The 21,213-nt window shown below is 42.2% G+C and overlaps 2 protein-coding genes across 9 annotated transcripts in view; one reads left to right on the forward strand and one right to left on the reverse strand.

The window, feature by feature from the left end:
* The window catches only part of idua (alpha-L-iduronidase), a 197,593-nt gene that overhangs the window by 119,168 nt on the left and 57,212 nt on the right, over positions 1-21,213 (reverse strand). For 2 of the 3 annotated variants that reach the window (XM_059965064.1, XM_059965066.1), the window contains 2 exons: positions 3,346-3,428; positions 2,104-2,211 (listed from right to left, as the gene is read on the reverse strand). In XM_059965064.1, the coding sequence (XP_059821047.1) occupies positions 2,104-2,211; positions 3,346-3,428 (191 nt within the window). Of the gene's footprint in view, positions 1-2,103; positions 2,212-3,345; positions 3,429-13,193; positions 13,421-21,213 lie in introns of those variants that run through there. The other variant, XM_059965065.1, reaches the window with a different exon arrangement.
* slc26a1 (solute carrier family 26 member 1) overlaps positions 1-21,213 on the forward strand; it is a 114,088-nt gene that overhangs the window by 48,550 nt on the left and 44,325 nt on the right. The window contains exons 1-2 of one of the 6 annotated variants that reach the window (XM_059965062.1): positions 19,130-19,259; positions 20,394-20,481. The exons of 3 other annotated variants lie outside the window; for them this stretch is intronic. The gene's annotated coding sequence lies outside the window, so the exon portion shown is untranslated. Of the gene's footprint in view, positions 1-19,099; positions 19,260-20,393; positions 20,482-21,213 lie in introns of those variants that run through there. 2 more of the 6 variants (XM_059965060.1, XM_059965061.1) reach the window with 2 other exon arrangements.

A 21,213-nucleotide genomic window follows, 5' to 3' on the forward strand; every position in this document is an offset into this window, starting at 1 on the left:
AAGACCGAAGTTATGTACCAGCCCACACCTGGAAGGTCCTACTAGGAACCACACATCACAGTAAAGGGGCAGAAGCTACTGGCAGTCGACAGCTTTACTTATCTGGGCAGTACTCTATCACGAGTGGTGAACATAGATGCAGAGATCAGCAACAGAATTGCCAAAGCCAGTGCCGCCTTTGGGAGACTCCGTGAGAATGTATGGGAGCGGAGAGGACTCAGCCTTGCCACCAAGCTGAAGGTCTACCGAGCAGTGGTTCTCACCACCCTCCTCTATGCCAGCGAGACCTAGACTGTCTACAGCAGACACGCTAAACAGCTTAACCACTTCCACTTGAGCTGCCTCCGCAGACTTCTCCACGTACGATGGCAGGACAAAGTCCCAGACACGGAGGTCCTGTTTGGCGAGTTAGCACCCACAGTATCCACACCCTCCTACAGAAAGCCCAAGCCAGATGGGCTGGCCATGTCATCAGGATGTCTGACAGTTGACTATCAAAACAGCTGCTGTATGGAGAGCTGAGCTAGGACAAGCGCTCAGTTGGAGGGCAGAAGAAATGTTTCAAAGACTGTCTCAAAGTGTCCCTCAAAGACCTCAACATCAATCCCAGTAGCTGGGAATCGCTTGCTCTGGACTGCCCAACCTGGTGGAGCAGGACCACTAAAGGAGCGCATGCAGCAGAAATCAGGCACACTGCAGAGGCTCAGAGGAAACGCGCCGCGCGCAAGGCTCGAGCTACCTCCCTTTCCACTGCAGCACCTGCCCTCATGTGTCCCACATGTGGACGAGCTTTCAGGGCCGGGATTGGCCTCACCAGTCACCTCCGGACCCACAGTCACAAACTCTCCACCTGACAGAAGTCGTGGTCGTCTTTGACTCCGAAGAACGAACAGCAACACAAAAGATAACAAGGGGTATTGGAAACATTTGCAAAGGAAAATACAGATTTTGTAATCAAAGTGCAAGGTTTGTCTATGCACATATTAATATGACGAATAAAAAATAATCAGTTGATTAAGCAGCATCTGTGGATAGACAGAATCTGAACTGATATTACAGAATGGACACTTTCTGATCTTGGGAGCTCTAGTTAAATCTAGATTTCCCTCTGAGTTTGCAATGAAGTTGAAGAGTAAAACAAAGCAAAATGGCTTCATACAGGCACCTAAAATCCCTACCAATATTTATCTTAGGATCCAGAAATGGATGAACTGGACCGGGACCACAATTGCAGGAAATCTGAAATAAGAACAAAATGCACAAAAGTTCAGCAGGTCAAGCAGCAAATGAGAAAATAAGGGTTACCCTTACAAGCCGATGACTCTTCATCAGACCTGGCCAGTTCGCACGCACATTAGAAGTCTAATTTTCTTAAAATTAATGTTGATATCAGCACCCACAGTTCCTATAGTACCTTGTAGGAGGGTTAGGATTGAAACAATGTAGGAGGCCAAACAGAAAATTTCAGGGTGGAAATGACAGGGAGCTAGCTGGGTTTCAGTCACGTTTGCAGACCGAACAGAGGCTTTCTGCACTCATTCTGCTCTTGGCTTCTCCAGTGTAGAGGTTCAAAGTTCAAAGTATATTTATTATCAATGTATACAGTATTCAACTTTTGAGATTTGTCTTCTTGCAGGCAGCCATGAAACAAAGAAACACCATAGAACTTGTTTAAAGGAAACTGCATACAACAAGACAATCACATCTGCAAAAAACCAGAACAAATCATGCAAACAAATAACACACAGAACATTAAACAACAAACCACAGAGTCCCTAAAAGTGAGTCCACAACCCTGAGCTGCCAAGGCGAGTGAAGCCAGTCTAGGAACCGATGGCTACAGCCACACCCACCGAATAAGTAAGTTCAGTGCTGTGTCAATGGCTGCAGGCCATAGCCGCAGATTCAGTTTTGCACTGAAGCACCTCGATCAAATAGAGCGAATAGTAAAGTGCATTCAGTGCCAACGACAGTAAACATCAAACCGCAGTCTTTGGATGCTGGATGGGGCAAGGGAAGAGATCAAGCAGCATCTATTGTAAATGCTTGAGAAGGTGCAATGTGTTGAGAATTGGATGTTGGTGATGATGGAAAAGTTCTTACCTATGTACCTTTGTGCTAAACAGGTGATCATTTTTTTCCATTCAAATAGTTGTTTTTTATCTTCAAAATTGGTAAAATAACCTGAAGGATTTCCCATGAGTTCAAATCCTATAAAACACAAAGGAAGAAGCTTTATCGTCAAAGCATTAATTAAATAGATGACAATTAATGTAGTCAATTAACTTTGCATAAAAAATAATCAAAATACAAAGTGTATTATACAATTTAACACTCTGGTGCAGTGCAACCCAAAATGAAAATAACATGGATTCACACAATGCAGAAAATTCTTAGCCATGTTGATCACAATTCAAATCATTTAAAATATGGAGTAAATATTCTAATGATAAGCAAGATCTGTGTCTGTTCCTCTAAAGTAAATTGCTAAACTGTAACTGATTAGTTTAATAAGTAAGAAATCAAAAGCAAATTAAGTGAAGATGCTTTTGATTTAGAATCTTGAGAAAACTTTGCTCCAGGAATACTGTAGACAAGTTATATCTAAAAATCTTTTTTTTATCTACTTCAACAAGTTAGAAACGAGGAAGAATTTGAAGGTATCATCACAATGGTAACAAGTGAAGGATCAGGAAAATGATCTCCAGGAGTGCATATGTGACCATATCAATTTTAGAGAACAGGAAAACAATAAGTTCTGAGAAGAATCAAGGGATTTCTGATGAAATTTTAAATTACTGAGAATGGCAAACAATATAAGACAAGATGGAATCTCATAAGGGACAAACTTTGGAGTGGCAATAGACAATAATTGAAAGATGTGAGAGTTGGAGCATGGTGAGACACTCAAGAGGAGGAGAAGATGCTGGAATGTCCAAGATATGACATGAAACTAAAGTCACACACCGTTGTCAATGTTCAGGTTTAAAGTTAGTCAATGTCAAATATTCCTGTCAGAGAAATTCACCAGCCAATGAGGCATGGTTTACTTAGTACCAATAGATCACTATCGATAGCCAAGATCTTGATTTCAGATTAAGAGAGGTGATTTACCAGGTAGTCTGGGTTTGAGGAAATTGAATGAAGCACAAGGAACAGAATTTGAAAGCAATCATTAGACTATTTGTTGCACGATGATTTGAAAGCTTGAAGACATTGTGTAAAATACTGTCTCGACAATTGTGTTTCTGCTAATCTTACACTGATATTATGGGAAAGGGTTGCAAGAAACATCATGAGAATTGTACTCTGTGCCCTTCCTATTCATTTTTGTTTGTTACTTACCTGGTTTTAGCCCATTCTGCCAGAGTCTGTGAATTAAACTATCCAAGTTCGTAAAATTGTACTGAAGCTTGCCATTTATCTCTCTGTTCAGAAAGGAAATGAAAAATATCTTATTCATAGCAAATTATAGTCCAACATTCAAATTATTCCAAGTTGCTATTAGATTACAAGTTCTTTCATTTTTTCATTTATCTCCTGTACTCATAAACATCAAGACAATCTGTCAGGACTTAAGATGACTTGCTTCCTTTCCAGCCTGATGAGTTTTGCTATGACTGATGATGCCAATGTAGGAACCATAACGTCATTCACAAATAGGTTAGGAGGTGTCTGACGGGACCAGTGGCTGGGTAGTTTTGAAATGGTGTGCTTCTTCTGCCAGTTATGGCTGGGTTTTTTTGTGCTTTCAATATAAAGTTCTCAGTGCCACTCCAAATGCTTTCAGCAGGAAATTCCCACCGATCAATGGGGATTTTGCATTTCTTTTCAAGGAGAATTTGAGCACATCCTTAAATATTGCCCTCTGTCCACTGGCAATCTCTTCTCCTGACAGAACTCCAAATGGATTCTCTTTTTGAGGAGTCTAGAGTTTGGCCTACCCATTGTCCATTGTATCACTGCAATATCAGTTATGGGTTTCAGTAGAGGAGGCCACTGATATTAGTTCCCTTACGCTACCCATGAATTTGAAGGAATTTGCACTTAGATTTGGTGCAATTTTCTGGTGCTTTGAGGTGTCCACTGCCGGTAGCCCAGGTCTCAGACAAGTAAGCAGTTCATTTGTGCTGCACTTTCCAAACACAAGGCAATTCAAAGTGCTTTACTTAGAACAAAATATGAAAGTCAAATATCAAATTTCAGACAACATATAAGAGAATAAAATCACACAAAAAAAGATATAATAAATAGAAGTTACAATGCAGGAGATTCTAATTAAAAGCTATGGTGAAAAGAGAAGTTTAAGCTGCAATCTAAAAGAACTTAAAGTTGGGGCAGACTTGAGATCCTCTGGAAGGTTATTCCAGATATGTGGAGCATGTTAACTAAAAGCTGTTTCACCATGTTCAGTTTTGACACTGGGGACGGTAAGCAGACCCACCACAGGCGACCTGAGAGTTCGATAGGTTCATAATGCAGCAAGAGATTGGAGGTGTATTTTGGCTCTCGACCGTTCAGTGCCTTAAAAAACCAGTAGTAATATTTTTTTCTTTTTACAATATTTTTATTCAGAAGAAAAAAAACAAGATTTAGAGTGCAACACATAGATACATCTCAACATAACGTGTACATTCATATATTGTGATAAAATTGATCAAAATGCTATAGCATAACACATAAAGGTATACCACTCTGTAATCAAAAATTTAAAGAAAGGTCATCCATCATAAAAGAAATTTTTTATATAAAAAAAGTCAACCCCCTACCAACCACTAAAGAAAAAAGCTGATGGATGATAATGGATAAATTAGAAAAGAAAACATATTCGCTTAAGAAGAGAAGATAAAAATATACATAAAAGTCTGTGGACTGTTAAACTTTATAAATTGGAAAAATAATTTAGGAAAGGTCCCCAGATATCATAAAAAGATTGTTTCGAATTTAAGACTGAGCAGCGGATCTTTTCTAAATTTAAATATGACATAATATCACGTAGCCATTGAAGATGTGTAGGAGGGGTAGACTCCTTCCACTTAAGCAAGATTGCTCTTCTTGCTAAAAAAGAGGTAAAAACTAAAACCTGCAGGTAGAAGTATTTAAAGTTATATTTTCATCTGCAATAATACCAAACAAACAAGTTTTGGTCAAATTGGACCCTAAAAAGTTGTGAGAAGGTATGGAATACTTCCCACCAAAACTTTTCAATTTTAGGGCAAAACCAAAACATATGAATTAAAGAGGCATCAGCAGAGTTGCATTTATTACAAAGTGGAGAAACATTCGGATAAAAACTGGACAGCTTCTGTTTAGAAATATAAGCTCTATGAACCACTTTAAATTGTAGAAGAGAATGACGAGCACAGAAAGATGATTTATTAACCCGTTTAAGAATTTTATTCCATCTATCATTAGAAATCTGACAATTTAGGTCTTCCTCCCAAGCTTTTTTTATTTTATCTAAAAAGTCTTGTCTAGATTCAATCAACAAGTTATAGATACCGGTAATAGAACCATTAACAAAAGGTTTTAAATTTAAAAGATTGTCCAGTAAATTTATATCAGGACCTATAGGAAAAGTAGTTAATTGGAAACATAAGGAATCTCTAGTTTGAAGGTATCTGTAAAATTGTGTTTTTGGGAGTGCAAATTTAGTTGACAATTGGTCAAATGAAGCAAGAGATCCTGAGATAAACAGGTCCCAAAAACCTTAATACCTAGTTCATCCCAATCCTTAAAGACTTTGTCAGCCATGGAAGGGATAAAAAAAATAATTAAAGAGAATGGGAGATGATAATGAAAAATTCGCTGAACCAAAAAATTTCCTAAATTGAGACCAAATTCTTAAAGTTTGCTTAACAATTATGTTATGTTATTTTATTTGCTGAAAAAGAAGAAAATGATCCAAGAAGAGAGACAATAGAGGAATTTTTTACAGAATTAACTTCTAAGGAGACCCATGATGGGCAATCTTTATGCTAAATATAATAAGACCAGAAAGTAATATTCCTTATATTGGCAGCCCAATAGTAAAACCTAAAATTGGGTAGGGCTAAGTAATATTTTAAAGTCAATCCTCCGATGGACAGGAAGCTGGAGTGATTGTTCTATTTTTTGAGGACTCTAACAGCAGTGTTCTGAATGAGCTGGAGGTGTCGGAAGGATTTATTTTGACAGAGACCTATGAAAACGCTATGACAGTAGTCAAGCCTAATAAAAATAATCGCATGGAAGAGTTTTTCTAGATCTTGCTCAGATATAAGCCCTTTCATTCTCGTTATGTTTCTAAGATGGTAGTAGGATGACTTTGTAATTGTCTTAATGTGACAGATAAAATTTAAGTCAGCGTCCATCATGACACCAAGGTTTCTGGCTTGATTTGTGGTCTGTAACAACAGGGTTCTAAGTGATCACTGACCTCTAATTGCACTTTTTTGGCACCAAAAACAATTATTTCAGTTTTCTGTTTGTTTAACTGGAGGAAATTTTAGCTCATATAATCAGTTTATTAGTGACCATAGTCACTTGATGATGCTATGATATAAACCTGCTGAACAGAAAGAGCTGAACCATGCCATGCACAGCTTCCTCAGTAAAAGCCATCTATGCTCCAAACACCCAACCATTTGCCTCACTGCAAACCAAGAACAAAGGTGAACTCCAGTTTACAGACCTCCTCAATTATGATTCTGTCTTTCATGCGAATGCCTTTTGATACCATCCTACAGCAGGCTTGCTTCTGTTTGTGACCAACAAATAGTTGAGAAGGCCATATACCAATTATAAAATAACCTTAGGAGCAGAAATCCCAAAAGTGAGTGGGAAGGGATTCAGTCAAAAATTCATAATCTCATCATTCACAGCTGGGAAAGGAGGCTATACCAGAAATGCCTTTATCATGACCAACTTTCAGGAAAGATTCAAATCCAAATGTGGGAAGTACTGTGGAGTCTCCCGCCATCTGTCACAGGGAAAGGCATCACCATGATCTTTCTGAGCGATTGGCCTAAAACTGCTCTCTGAATTCTGTTTCTCGAGTGAATGGACATAGCCTTCATTGTGTGACAACTCCACGGAGAGACAAGGAACAGCATTACCCACGATACAAGCTGTTCTAAACTTCACTAAATCACAGACATGAGCATACGTTTCAATCTTACTACAACTGAGTATAAAAGCAAGGTTACGAACAAGGAATAAGAAATACTTCTTGTTTCTTTCATTTTTCCTGCTGAGAGTACAGTTTGATCAATCAGGCCATGTGACATATTTAATATTTTATCCATTGTTAGATAACTAGTTCTACATCATTTTGTATACCAACATTTTTTTTCAATAGAGCTATTAAAATACTTTGATAACTTGCATTCAATTGCCATGTTTCAATACCTGCAATGTAAATCACTTATATTTGCTCAAGATGTTGTGATAACATTTTATATGTATCTGTGAAAATAATTGGTTTTACAGATAATTCATTGTGTTGCTGAAAGATATAATCAGTATTTAGGTAAGACCAGGATTAACAGCACAGAAGATAATATTTTATCAACCAAACATACTAAAGTCCGCGGAGATAGGACTTCAATACCTGTAACCTAGAACTAAGAAAGAGGGATGCAGGATAAGATAATCAAATGAACAAGCCTTTATTTCTAAATGGAGTAGAAAACTTTTATATAATGAGTATGCCAGATTTACAGTTTCAATACTGCATTGAAGATAAGTAATTTTGTAATTTTGATTACATTAAAGTGGATGGGAGCTTCATATCTTTATAGACAGAGTGGGCACTCAGGTATTTAAAGCAGCTGGGAGCAGGTTGAAAATGGACGAGGGTACATTCCTTTTAACTGTAATTGTCATAAGCAGATTGGGTAAAGTGTGGTCCACAAGATAAATAATGAAATTCCAAAGTCTATGGCCCTGATTTTAATTCAATCCAAATGCAGGGTAATGTTAACATAGAGGCAAGGGATCTAATTCCTGTGGTCCAGTTGTATAGCCCTGTAAATAACCTACTTCTCTGCAATGATAAGCAGGTCATCTATAAGGATGGACAAGATGCAGTCCTGGGATTTTTAAAAAATCAATATCAGTTGAATCCAGATGTTTCTGATATAGTGCTGAGGTTACAAACAGTAAACAAAGGAAACAGCTCAAGTGGAAGAGAAACATTGGTATTGTCCCACTAGCCCAAAAGTCTTTTTCTGTTTCTGTGTGATTTTATCTTACTTTTTGCATGTATTCATCTTTCTTTACTGTACTTCCATGTACAACATTTAAAAACAAACTTAAACGTTTAGCAGTCATTCTATTCCATTTCAATTCAGCAACATCCGATGCCACCAGAAAGGCAGATTTAAGGCCCCCCCACCCCATCACCCAGGACATGCCCTCTTCTCATTGCTGCTCACCCGCAATCTCCTCCATTCCCCCAACATTCGCACTCACCCGTATTCCCGCTGCCTTAACAGGGATAGAGTTCCATTTGTCCTCACCTACCACCCCATCCAACACATCATTCTCTGCAACTTCTGCCATATTCAATGGGATCCAACCACCAAACACATCTTCACCTTCTGTAATACCCTTGTCCATTCATCTCTCTCCACTAATCTCCCTCCTAGCATAAATCCTTACAAAGTGACAAAAATGCTTCACTGTCCATTAATTTTCTCCCTTACCTCCATTCAGGGCCCTAAACAGTCCTTCCAGGTGAGGCAACACTTCATCTGCAAATCTGTTGGGGTTGTCTATTGTATCCAGTGCTCCCGATGTAGCCATGTCTACATTGGTGAGACCCAACGTAAGTTGGTGGACCACTTTGTTAAGCAACTCCACTCCATCTGCCAGTAGCGGAACTTCCCGATGGTCAACCATTTAAACTTCCATCCCCATTCTGACATGTCAGTCCATGACCTCCCCTTTTGCCATGAAGATGCTACCTCAGGTTGGAGGAGCAACACCTCATATTCTGTCCAGGCAGCCTCCAAACTGATGGCATGAACATTGATTTTTTTCCTTCTCCTATTCCACACTCTGACCTCTTAGCTCTGCTCCTCATCTGCCTATCACCTCTTCGTGTGGCCCCTCCTTCTACCCTATCCCTTTCTCCCATGGTCTGCTGATCTCTCCTATCAGATTTCTTCTTCTCTCGCCCTTTACCTTTCCATCCACCTGCCTTCACCTATCACCTTCCAGCTGTCCTGTGTCACCTCTCCGTGTGTTTTTGTTCTGGAAACTTCCTCCTTCCTTTCCAGTCCTGAAGAAAGGCCTCAGCATAAAATGTCGACTGTTTATCTATTTCCATAGATGCTGCCTGACCTGCTGAGTTCCTTCAGCGTTTTGTGTGTGTTACTCCAGATTTTAGATTTCAGATGTCACTATTAGTATTCATTTTAGGGCAAAGTTGAAGTGGAGGCACGATGAGATTAGTAGTTTACTGGGTGCAAACCTACTCTGTCCCTGGACACCATATTGTCACTTTTGAATTTAGATTCATTCCAGTTAGATGTGCTAAAAGAGTGCTGTGTTTGGTTCTAACACAATGCACAGGGGCCTGCAAAACATGAAAATTGCTAAACTGGAGAAATCTGCTCTCAAATACGTCACTAGTAGTTTTCCTTTCTTTCAGGTTTAAATGCTAAAATGTGACTTGCATAATTTCTAGCAACGGCTACATCTTTGCCCCTGGTGGTTATAGGGAACAGGCTTTGGCATCTGTGGCAAGAAGAGAAGGGAAACATGGGATAAAGAAACATATCCTCACTCTCTTTGGTCTGACCCAACGCCTCCCTTTGTACAGTTAGTCACATTGCATTTTGCAGCCAGACTGAGAGCAGGCACTCAAAACACAAAGAACTGATCCAGTGTAGACATCAGTCAATGATCAGTAAGGCTGGCACAAGGAGCAAGTAAAATATCGACATCCCAGCCCAGCAGGTTCATTCAGTGTGCATGTTTCGTTGCAGCTTTAGCTCATTGAATTATAGTCAGTGGAAACACATTTGCATTAACTTTGATCCATGATGATGAAATGAACATCTTGTACATTGATACTGTTGTCACTTCTGTGAACCACACCAAGAACACTCACAGATGAGGAGTGCTCTCAATTTCCCTGTGGATGACATTTCATAGCAAAATAGGCACAATTATGTTAAAAAATTTGCAGAATATATTATATTCACATTTTTCACTTTAATATCGACACAAATCAAATGTCTCAGCATGAGTTTTGATCCATTTGTTGTCTCTGTCTTATTCTATTAAAGTGAATAGATCTTGGTCTTTATCCTTTTCAAACTTAACACATCATCAAAGGGCCACTTGTTTAAGATGTTGCATTCGGTGCTTTATTTTGCTTTTCCTTCACTGATTCTGCCTGCTTCTTGCTATTTAACCAAGTTCCTGTAAACCATCGCTCTGTTTCAGCTATTTCGATCTTCGGCTGTCTCTGCACTATCAATCCTGAACTCTGCTCTACTCCCTTTAAAAAAATTATCTCTAAACTGTCACTATTATATTGTTTCTGGGCTCAGTTTAAAGTCATTTACACCTTATCAGTGGGACATTGGTAGACCAAATAAAATGTTTTGCAGGAAGTTTCCTGCTACATACAGTCGGCCCTCCTTATCCGCAGGTTCTGTATGCATGGATTTAACCAACCGCGGATTGTGAAACCCCGAAAGTTCTCTCTCCAGCACTTGTTGTTTGAGCATTGTTTGCCTCGCATCTCGTTCGGTCACTAACTTTGTTTCTGTGAAAAAATGGCTCCTAAAAAGCAATTAAGTGGTCAAAGCAATTCCGCAAAGGCTAAGAGGGAGTGTAAACTGCTATCTCTTGCCGAGAAAGTAGAAATCTTAGATCTTTTGAAAAGTGGCGTGTCGCTTGTCGAAGTGGTCCTCAGCCCTCAACCTCAACAGATCCTGACTTTAGTATTATTGAGCCTCCTCCAAAGGTCCTTATTCCCTGAACAAGACAGTGTGACAACTATTTACATAACATTTCCATTGTATTAGGTATTATAAGTACTGTAATCTAGAGATGACGTTGTTTGAGCATTGTTGACCTCATGTCTTGTTCTTTTGCTTCTTCTGTTGTAAGCGAGAGGAAAGAGTTTAAGGCTAGTGCTAGGGATGGCTGGCTAGCTACGTAAAGTGCGACAGCCTCAAGAACTTAAAGATCACGGGAGAATTGGGATCAGCTGATGCCAAGGCGGCATCAGCGTTCCCAGAAAAGCTACAATGGTTGCGTCTCTACTGAACATGTACAGACTTTTTTTTGTCATTATTCCCTAAACAATACAGTATAACAACTATTTTACATAGCATTTACATTGTATTAGGTATTATAAGTACTCCAGAGATGATTTAAATTATACAAGAGGATGTGCGTAAGTTATATGCAAATACTATGCCATTTTATATGAAGGACTTGAGCATCCGCTTTTTTTTGTATCCGTGGGGGCCCCGGAACCGATCCCCCGTGGATAAGGTGGGTCGACTGTACCTTGAACTTCTGAATCTAAGAGCTCTTTTGATCAGCATTAACTAGCTCATTTTGGTGTAATCAGTAGGCAGTGTTATTGTAGTTTGTGATAAGACTTCTTATTACAATATTATACATGTTTCCTGATTGCCTTTCATACGCTGACCTTCCTCTGGGTTGGAAAAAGAATATTAATAATTGACATGCATTCAACTTTGAAATACATTACATATATCATTTAAATACATAATTTTGATAAATGAAGAATAATTATAGTCTTTTAATTATTTGAGATTGTAATCTACGCTAAAGGTTATGTAGAACCAAGTGCTGCATTGTTAGAGATTCAGCCTGCTCAGCTAGATAGTTCGGCACTGCCACCGAACTTACCTTCTTTTTAAACTCAAGGTTTATTTTCTTATCTGAATTTAAATTTTCCAGCTGCCTTTTAAGCTTATGGTTCTGGTTTCAGAGGCATGTCTCCTAGTCCATTAACTTAACCTTTACATGTCTATACAGTACTTAAAACAACACAAATAATTAAATTGTAAAGCAGCTCAATTAAAATTTTAAAAAATAAGAATTAATTTACCTTCCCCTTAGCCAGAAAAATCTTTAATCTTCCATTCTCACTGAAACTGGTAAGATCATGGATCCTGTGTCCAATCTGACATTGAATTGGATGGGCCAGGTCAAAGAAGCCATTAAGTTCAGGAGCCAAATGCATGAAGCTTTGGAGTAGATGTCAGAAAGCTTACATCAAGTTCAGGTTCAAGTTTAAGTTTATTGTCATGGCCATTCATGAGAAGTGGCTACGTTGATAGTCAGTGAAGAGAAGATGAAACTTCTGATCCATACTGATTATGATCTCTCAGATCCAACTGCAGAAAGAGATATAGAGCCCTGGGAAAAATACACTGGCTGTCCATTTTATCTATGTATATCTGATACACCACTATCAAGTCACCTCTCATTCTCCTTCACTACAAAGAGAAAAGCCCTTACAACCTTTCCTCATAAGACATGTTCTGCTGGAATTCAACATATCCATCAAAGGCCCAAAGACTTTAAATATTTGTCCATGTTTCAATGCAACTTCTATTAGTTGTCAATGGGAACATGGACAAAAGATTGTATATTGCAATCCTGAAGATTCTAAGGTTGATCATCCCAGAATCTTCTATATAGGAATGTAGCAATCTCTTCTGAGGGTATAGAACCAGGGAGCATAGTTTCAGAATAACACCCATTTCCTACAGAGAAAAAGAATTGGCAGAGAAGGCCTGAAGGGCTATTTGCCCAAAGTGGGCCTGTTTCTTATATTGTTATGTCCATTCTGTATCTCAGGAGCCTCTTGACAATGAATGGTGACAGCAATGATGAAATTTGCCAATGACTTTTGTGTATCAGCACACCACTGCCCAGCTGAGGAATTGAGTGCTTGAAGATTAAGAGCAAGCAGAATGCTTATGAAGTACCTTGCCACAGTCAGTGATTTCTGTCTTCCATTGTGTTTTTGATATTTGGACTACTTGCAATAAACACCTCAAGCCCTCCAGATCTATGGACTGGATAAGCAAATCAAGATGTCAAAGCACTATTTCAATGGCACTGAGAACCCCATACCCCTTCGCTGGGAGTACAAAGAAACCCTGGGAAAACAGCCGAAGGAGCAGACACACCCAAAATAATTCACTTACCCACGATGTCCAGCATCTCCACCCCCACCTGTGGCAGGATACAGATCTGATCTTGGCCTATCAACTATCTCAGAATCTATCGATCTGGAATGAAAGCAAGTCATCCTTGACAGTTACAGACTGTCTAAAAGATCGGCATTTTTCTGTGTGAGACCAGGCAGAAACTTTTGCTTATCTACTGGTAAAATAAACAACAGGTGTAGTTTGTAAGTTAGAAGAAGGTGACACCCTGAAAACTCTAACAGTAAAAATTAACAGAAGGATAGGAGTGGTTGGAAATGATCAGATTTACAAAAAAAACTGCTTGTGGGAGGCAGGGCATCGGGGAGTCATGGAAGGATTACTATGGTACCAGTTCACGGGCCTACGTGGAGTGTTTGTGTCTGTTCAAGCTGTGCTTTGAACTGTGTTCCTAGTAATGATTCATTTGGAATTGTGGCACTTGAAGCACTTAACAACCTAGATATCAGTATCAGTGATTGTCACCTCTCCCAATTTACCCTACTTTAGTACTTTTCATTGAAGCTACAGAGGTGTTGTAAAGTGAAGACCTTGGGAAATTCCTATTAAGTTATAGTTTTGCTGTAAAGTTGAGGGTGAGGCAGAGCAAAGAGTTTATTGTAGCGATGTGCTACACACAGCGCTGAAATAACGACATGCAGTTGGCAAGTCATTTGGAGAACAGTTTATTCAAACTTCGCGGTGCTGGCATTTAATCCCTAGTGCCCGCCCTCTCTGGGCGGAAATGATGTCGGAAGTACATTACCAAAGTCTCCCCCTGCGCGCTGGTTATTTGTGAGCCGGTTCGCCTGTGCAGAAAGTGGGTCACCACATAATCTCTCCCCCCCCAGAACCGGCAATACACCCCCCAATGTCCACAGTCTGGATCAGCCTCTGTTTGGGAGGTCTGCCTCTGCGCCGCGGTGCCTGAACCTCGACCGGCTGCGCCAAGTCCACATGGGCTGGTTTGAGTCGGTCTCTCCCCCCAGTGTTCAAAACGTACGTGGACCCGTTGTTGTTGATCACCTTGACCTCATACAGCCGCTGTAGCGGTATCCAGTGTCCGCCCCTTCGTACAAACACAAACTTACAGTTCTGCAGGTCTTTGGGTACATGGGTCGGGGTCCGTCTCTGCTGTGAAGTTGGTACGGGGGCCAAGTTGCCGAGTGTTTCACTTAGTCTGTCCAGGACTGCTGTGAAGTGGGTATGGGGGCCAGGTTACTGAGCCTCTCACATGGTCTGTCCAGGACTGCTGCGGGTTCTTCCTCTTGCCCCCTTGGGGCTGGTATGAACTCTCCCGGGACAGCCCAGGGATGCGCCATACACCAACTCGGCCGACGAGGTGTGCAGATACTCTTTGGGTGTTGTGCGAATTCCAAGCAGGACCAGGGAAGCTCGTCCACCCAGTTAGGTCCTCTCAGGCGGGCCATGAGAGCCGACTTCAAGTGACAGTGGAAGTGTTCCACCAGTCCGTTCTTCTGTGGGTGGTAGGCAGTTGTGTGGTGCAGCTGCGTTCCCAACAGGCTGGCCACAGCCGACCACAGGCTGGAGGTGAACTGGGCGCCTCTGTCGGATGTAATGTGGGCCGGTACACCAAAGCGTGCTACCCAGGTTGCGATCAGTGCTCGGGCGCAGGAATCGGCAGATGTGTCGGTGAGCGAGACCACCTCTGGCCACCTCGTGAATCGGTCTACCATAGTTAGGAGGTACCTCACTCCTCGAGACACTGGTAGGGGGCCCACGATATCCACATGAATGTGGTCGAACCTCTGGTGGGTGGGTTCGAACTGCTGCGGCGGGGCTTTAGTGTGCCGCTGCACCTTGGCACTGCGCGCACGTTCTGGCCCATTCACTGACCTGCTTGCGAAGTCCGTGCCACGCGAACTTGCTGGAGACCAGCCGGACAGTTGTCCTGATAGATGGGTATGCCAAACCGTGTATGGAGTCGAAAACTCGCCGCCTCCAGACTGCCAGGACGATGGGGCGAGGTTGGCCGGTAGCCACGTTGCACAGGAGGGTCCTCTCACCTGGGCCTATGAGAAAGTCCTGCAGCTGCAAACCTGAGACTGCAGTCCTGTAGCTGGGCATCTCGTCGTCTGCCTGCTGCACCTCCGCCAGTGCTGCATAGTCCACCCCCAGGGCCAGGGCCTGGACACCTGATCTGGAGAGTGCGTCCGCTATGACGTTGTCCCTTCCTGAGACATGCTGGATGTCCGTCATGTACTCGGAGATGTAGGACAGATGTCGCTGCTGGCGAGCCGACCAGGGTTCGGACACCTTCATGAACGCGAAGGTCAACGGTTTGTGGTCTGTGAACGCAGCGAACAGCCTGCCTTCTAAGAAGTACCTGAAATGCCGGATTGCCAGATACAGTGCCAACAGATCCCGGTTGAAAGCACTGTACTTGAGTTCGGGTAGTCGTAGGTGCTTGCTGAAGAATACCAGGGGTTGCCAGCGCCCCTTTATGAGCTGCTCCAGCACCCCACCAACTGCTGTGTTGCGTCCGCTGTGAGGGCAGTTGGAACGTCCGTTCTGGGGTGCACCAGCATTGTGGCATCTGCCAAGGCTTCCTTGGCTTTAATGAAAGCGGCCACGGCCTCCTCGTCCCAAGTAATGTCCTTGCCTTTACCTGACATCAGGGTGTACAAAGGGCGCATGATATGGGCTGCTGGAGGGCAGAAACGGTGGTAGAAGTTCACCATACCAACGAACTCCTGCAGGCCTTTGACCGTGTTGGGCCAGGCAAAGTGGCGGATCGCGTCTACCTTGGCGGGCAGAGGTGTTGCCCCGTCTTTGGTAATCCTGTGGCCCAGGAAGTCGATGGTATCGAGACCGAACTGGCATTTGGCCGGGTTGATTGTGAGGCCAAAATCACTCAGTCGGGAGTAGAGCTGGCGGAGGTGGGACAGATGCTCCTGACGACAACTGCTGGCTATAAGGATGTCGTCCAAATAGATGAACGCAAAGTCCAGGTCGCGTCCCACCGTGTCCATTAGCCACTGGAACGTCTGTGCGGCATTCTTCAGGCCAAATGGCATTCGGAGGAACTCGAACAGGCCGAACGGGGTTATGAGTGCTGTTTTGGGGATGTTTTCAGGGTGTACTGGGATTTGATGGTATCTCCAGACGAGGTCTATTTTGGAAAAGATTCTTGCCCCGTGCAGGTTTGCTGCAAAGTCCTGTATGTGCGGCACGGGGTAGCGGTCTGGAGTGGTAGCCTCGTCCAGTCTGCGATAGTCGCCGCATGGTCTCCAACCCCTGGCTGCTTTGGGCACCATGTGCAGGGGGGAGGCCCATGGGCAGTCAGAACTCCGTACGATCCCCAATTCCTCCATCCTCTTGAACTCCTCCTTCACCAGGCGGAGCTTTTCCGGGGGGAGCCTTCGTGTGCGGGTGTGGAGGGGTGGTCCCTGGGTCGGAATGTGGTGCTGTACCCCGTGTCTGGGCACGGCTGCTGTGAACTGCAGTGTCAGAATCGATGGAAAGTCCGCCAGGATTCTGGTGAATTCGTTGTCCGACAGCGTGATGGAGTCCAGGTTTGGGGCCGGCAACTTGGCTTCACCCAGGGAGAACGTCTGGAAAGTGTCGGCATGTACCAGTCTTTTCCCTTGCAAGTCGACCAGCAGGCTGCGAGCTTGCAAGAAGTCCGCCCCCAGGAGTGGTTGGGCCACCGCGGCCAGTGTGAAGTCCCACGTGAACCTACTGGCGCTGAACTGCAGCTCCACTGTGCGGCTCCTGTAGGTCCATATCATGCTGCTGTTTGCGACCCTCAGGGTGGGTCCTGGCTTCCTGTTGTGGGTGTCGTACCCCATCGGGGGCAAGACGCTGATCTCTGCTCCGGTGTTGACCAAGAAGCGGCGTCCCGACCGTTTGTCCCAAATGTACAAGAGACTGTCCTGGTGGCCAGCCGCCATAGTCATTAGCGGCAGCTGGCCCTGGCCCTGGCCCTTGCAGGGCGGGCGACAATGGCGGGTTTTTGTGCCCCACCACTGGTGGTAGAAGCACCAATGTTCACTGGCCTCCTCACTCCTGCCTCTGTGTTGTGTATGCCCCCCTGCTGGGCCTGGTCTGGTCTGTTGTTGGGCGCGTGGCCTGGTAATCTGATGGATGGACGCGTGGCTTTCCACAGCACGTCTGCCCGGGCCGCCACCTTCTGGGAGTCACTGAAATCTGCGTCGGCCAGCAGCAGATGTATGTCCTCGGGCAGTCGCTCTAGGAACGCTTGCTCGAACATGAGGCAGGGCTTGTGTCCGTCAGCCAGGGCCAGCATCTCGTTCATCAATGCTGACGGCAGTCTGTCTCCCAAACCGTCCAGGTGAAGCAGGCGGGCACCTCGCTCACGCCGTGAGAGGCCAAAGGTCCCAATGAGCAGCGCCTTGAATGCTTCATATTTGCCTTCTTCTGGGGGCGACTGTATGAAATCCGCAACCTGGGCAGCCGTCTCCTGGTCAAGGGTGCTCACCACGTGATAGTAACGTATGGAATCAGAGGATATCTGCCGAATCTGGAACTGGGCTTCTGCTTGGCTAAACCACACGCGTGGTCGCAGCGTCCAGAAAGTCGGCAGTTTTAGCGAAACTGCGTGAACAGATGAAGAGTCGGTCATCTTTGGTCCAAATGGTCCAAATCCCATTTGGACTGTCGGGGTCACCAACGTAGCGATGTGCTACACACAGCACTGAAATAACGACACGCAGTCGGTAAGTTGTTTCGAGACTAGTTTATTCAAACTTTGTGGTGCTGGCATTTAAATCCCTAGCGCCCACCCTCTCCGGGTGGAAATGACATCGGAGGTGCATTACCAAAGTCTCCCCCCGCGCGCTGGCTACTTGTGAGCCGGTTCGTCTGTGCAGAAAGTGGGTTGCCACAGTATCATATATCAAAGATAATCTGCTCAAATATACAACTTCTAAGTTTGTTCTTGATAACAAATTGTCAGTTACACGGAGGACTGCAATAAATTGTACAATGGGAAATGAAGAACCTGGATAGACCCAAAAGGAGGTGAAGTTATGTAAATTTCTATTTCATTTTTACTGGACCACAGTGAAGACTACTGCATGAAGTTCTGAGTGCTATATGAATTGCAAGGGTTCAAAATGGGATTTACTCCTTTTGTTTCAAAGACAATTATGGATGGACAATAAATACTGGCTTTGCAGCAATACCCATCACTTGAAAATAAATAAGTAAAGCAGTAGATATGGTGGTATGACTGGGAGTCAAAAATATTTATGGGCAAGAACATTTAATCGCAAAAGACCTCCCTTCATTTATTCAGAAGTTAATGTCGTGGTGGAGAAGCTTGTGTGGTCCTGAGATCCCGAGAGCGATGCTGTCTGGAGCTACACTCCTGGTAGGGTCACCCATGGCGGTAAGGTCGAGGGTGAGATCCCTGACAAAGAACAATGGAACAGGTGGACAAAGTTACTTTGAACTCAGTGGCTGTGAAGGCTGCAACAAATCCATCAGCTCCAATCGTCGTGGTTTCCATGCCATTGGAATCAGTTGGTTGATTTGTGAAGTATTGTGTGCTTCTTGGAGTGCAACATCAAGTACACGTTAAACAAATACACGCACAGGCATCTTCGCTCTGTGGAAACGGAACGAAGACCATCATCCTCTACCTTGAGGGATAGCTACGACGAAATCCATAGCAATGAAAACTCCCTGTCAGGATCAAAATTGCAATACTCCTTAGAAATGCTGAAATAACCAAATTGTGAAACCACTGCAGAAAAATGCAGTTAATCATTGAAAATCATGACTAATGTCTATTCAAGCAATTTGAGCCCCTTGGGAGGTCGTTGAGAGCGCATATTTTAAGGGAACCTCTCATTCGAATTCAATGTTTTACTTTTTGTTAGTTAAATTACAATCCTTCACTTGTTTCCAACATTAAGAAGAAAATCTAATATTCAATAGCATCAAAGGATCATCTATAAATACTGCAGAACTGTTTAAGCTTTGCATATATTGAGGAAAGCCAATTGTGTTCCCTTCAAATTTGGTGAATTTACCAAAAGTAAAATCAAGACACTAATTGCCATAATCTATATTGTTTGGGTAAGAATTCTTCTTTATCACCTTAGATTCTTTTCAGTAATGAGAGCAATAATTAGAAAATGTATTACAGAAATTGTTAGTTAGCTAAAATGGAAATTAAAAGCAGTTTATATGATTAAGGAAAAAAAATACCAGAAGTTATGCTAACTAATAACATGACTGAAAGTAAAAGTGGCAAGTCGAGCACTGAAGGACTTCCTAGTAGTTGTTATTAGTCAAGAAAGAAACTAATTAAAACATGTTTGAGTAAAAGATTGCTGTTGAGTGTTTTCAGGTGGCACGTCAGAATCCATATACAGTACCTTGTAATATAGAGACATTCAAGCCACCATTTGTGGTATATATTTCAAGCTACTTTATTACTGGAATAGAGATTTGAATATATAATTCAATATTAAATAAAAGAGACTGAAATAATATGACAAAGTAATTTTGGACAGTCATTTTAATTGATTATTCTGGACAAATTCTGATTTTAAACCGAAACACAAAAGGAAGCGTTTATAAAGATGAGAAAGATCTTGGTTAAAGACAGAGTTTTAAGAATTTACAATGCAGAAGAGAAAGGTAATGACTGATATCTTCAGGTTAGTAATTTCAAGGCATTTGGTCTAGATAGCTATGGGCAAAGCAGTTTATGGAAAAGCAAAGGAAGTTTAAAATATTTTAAGTATGTAAACTGGGAGTGCAGGACTAGAGAAAGCAAAGCAAATAGGAAGGGGTACTCATGGAAAGAAGTTGACAAGCTTGGTTCCACTGTGCTAAATTGCCTCTGTACGTTTTTTAACTGCATGGTACTTTTGTTGATATATTGTGTCCTGAAGAATATATTAATGCAGCTAATGCCTAGAAAGTGATTTACAATTTCTTTGCTTTTATATACTAATTTTCTATTTATAAAGCTAAGGATCATGTATGTTTTAATTTGAATAGCAGTGTTATTAAATTGCTTTGCCAAATTCAAGGATTTATGAATGGGAATACTCAAGTTCATTCCATTCTTGCACCTCCTTCAAAACTGCCTCAGTCTCCATTCAAAATGATTTCAACTTCACTCTATTAAATTTCAACTGTCCTATCCAGTACGTCTTGAAGTTTGTTTCTATTTTCATTGTAATTTCTTTTATTTTCTAGTTTTGTACATCAGTGAATGCCTTTGAAAATCATTCAAAAGTTCAAATACATGTTAAAAAGAACTGTATTCGTAATACCAACCACTGAGGTATACCAGACTCCGTTATTCATAAAAATATCCATTATCTTGCTTTCTCCTTCTTTATCTAACTTTCCTTGCATGCTGCCAAACCACTTTAATCCCATTCAGTTTGTTATTATTAACAAGCCTATCACATACTTTTTCCATTACTTATTCATAATATATTAGAGAGATAGAAAGTATTTGTTTAGAGCAAAGGATCACTGATAAACAGGAGCACTAAACCTGTGCTATGAGGTTAAACTATGCCCGTTCATTCTAGTGTTGTCTGGATGTAGTATTTGCTTGCAATGCATATTTTAAGTGCACTCTATTCATTTCCCTTGGAAATGTATAGTTTACAATGACTAATAGCCAGCATTACACAAATATGCTACTAGGAAGTTTAATCATCTGTGATTCTCTGTACAGTATTATTTCACAAATACACATGGTCTGGGCTTGAGGCCTGAATCTTTTCTTTATAAATCTTAGCAGGCCCCAGGCTGCAAAATTGTGCTCCACAGAAACAGTTTCCATGGTGATGGAATTCTGCTTACAATTTCATTTTTATTTTGTTCATGAACTACAGCACCCATTTTACCAAGTCTCTCATTGGTCACAAATTTGAGACAGGGTGAGAGCAGCATGTTGCTCCTGTACATGGGGGAAATAAAGAGTTGGCTGTTGGTGACATTATTCCTGGTGCAACATTGACCTGATGTCAGCCCTGCTCAGTTTGACAACAAAGATCTGACT

This window comes from Hypanus sabinus, chromosome 3, assembly GCF_030144855.1.
Source record: "Hypanus sabinus isolate sHypSab1 chromosome 3, sHypSab1.hap1, whole genome shotgun sequence".
Taxonomy (NCBI): domain Eukaryota; kingdom Metazoa; phylum Chordata; class Chondrichthyes; order Myliobatiformes; family Dasyatidae; genus Hypanus; species Hypanus sabinus.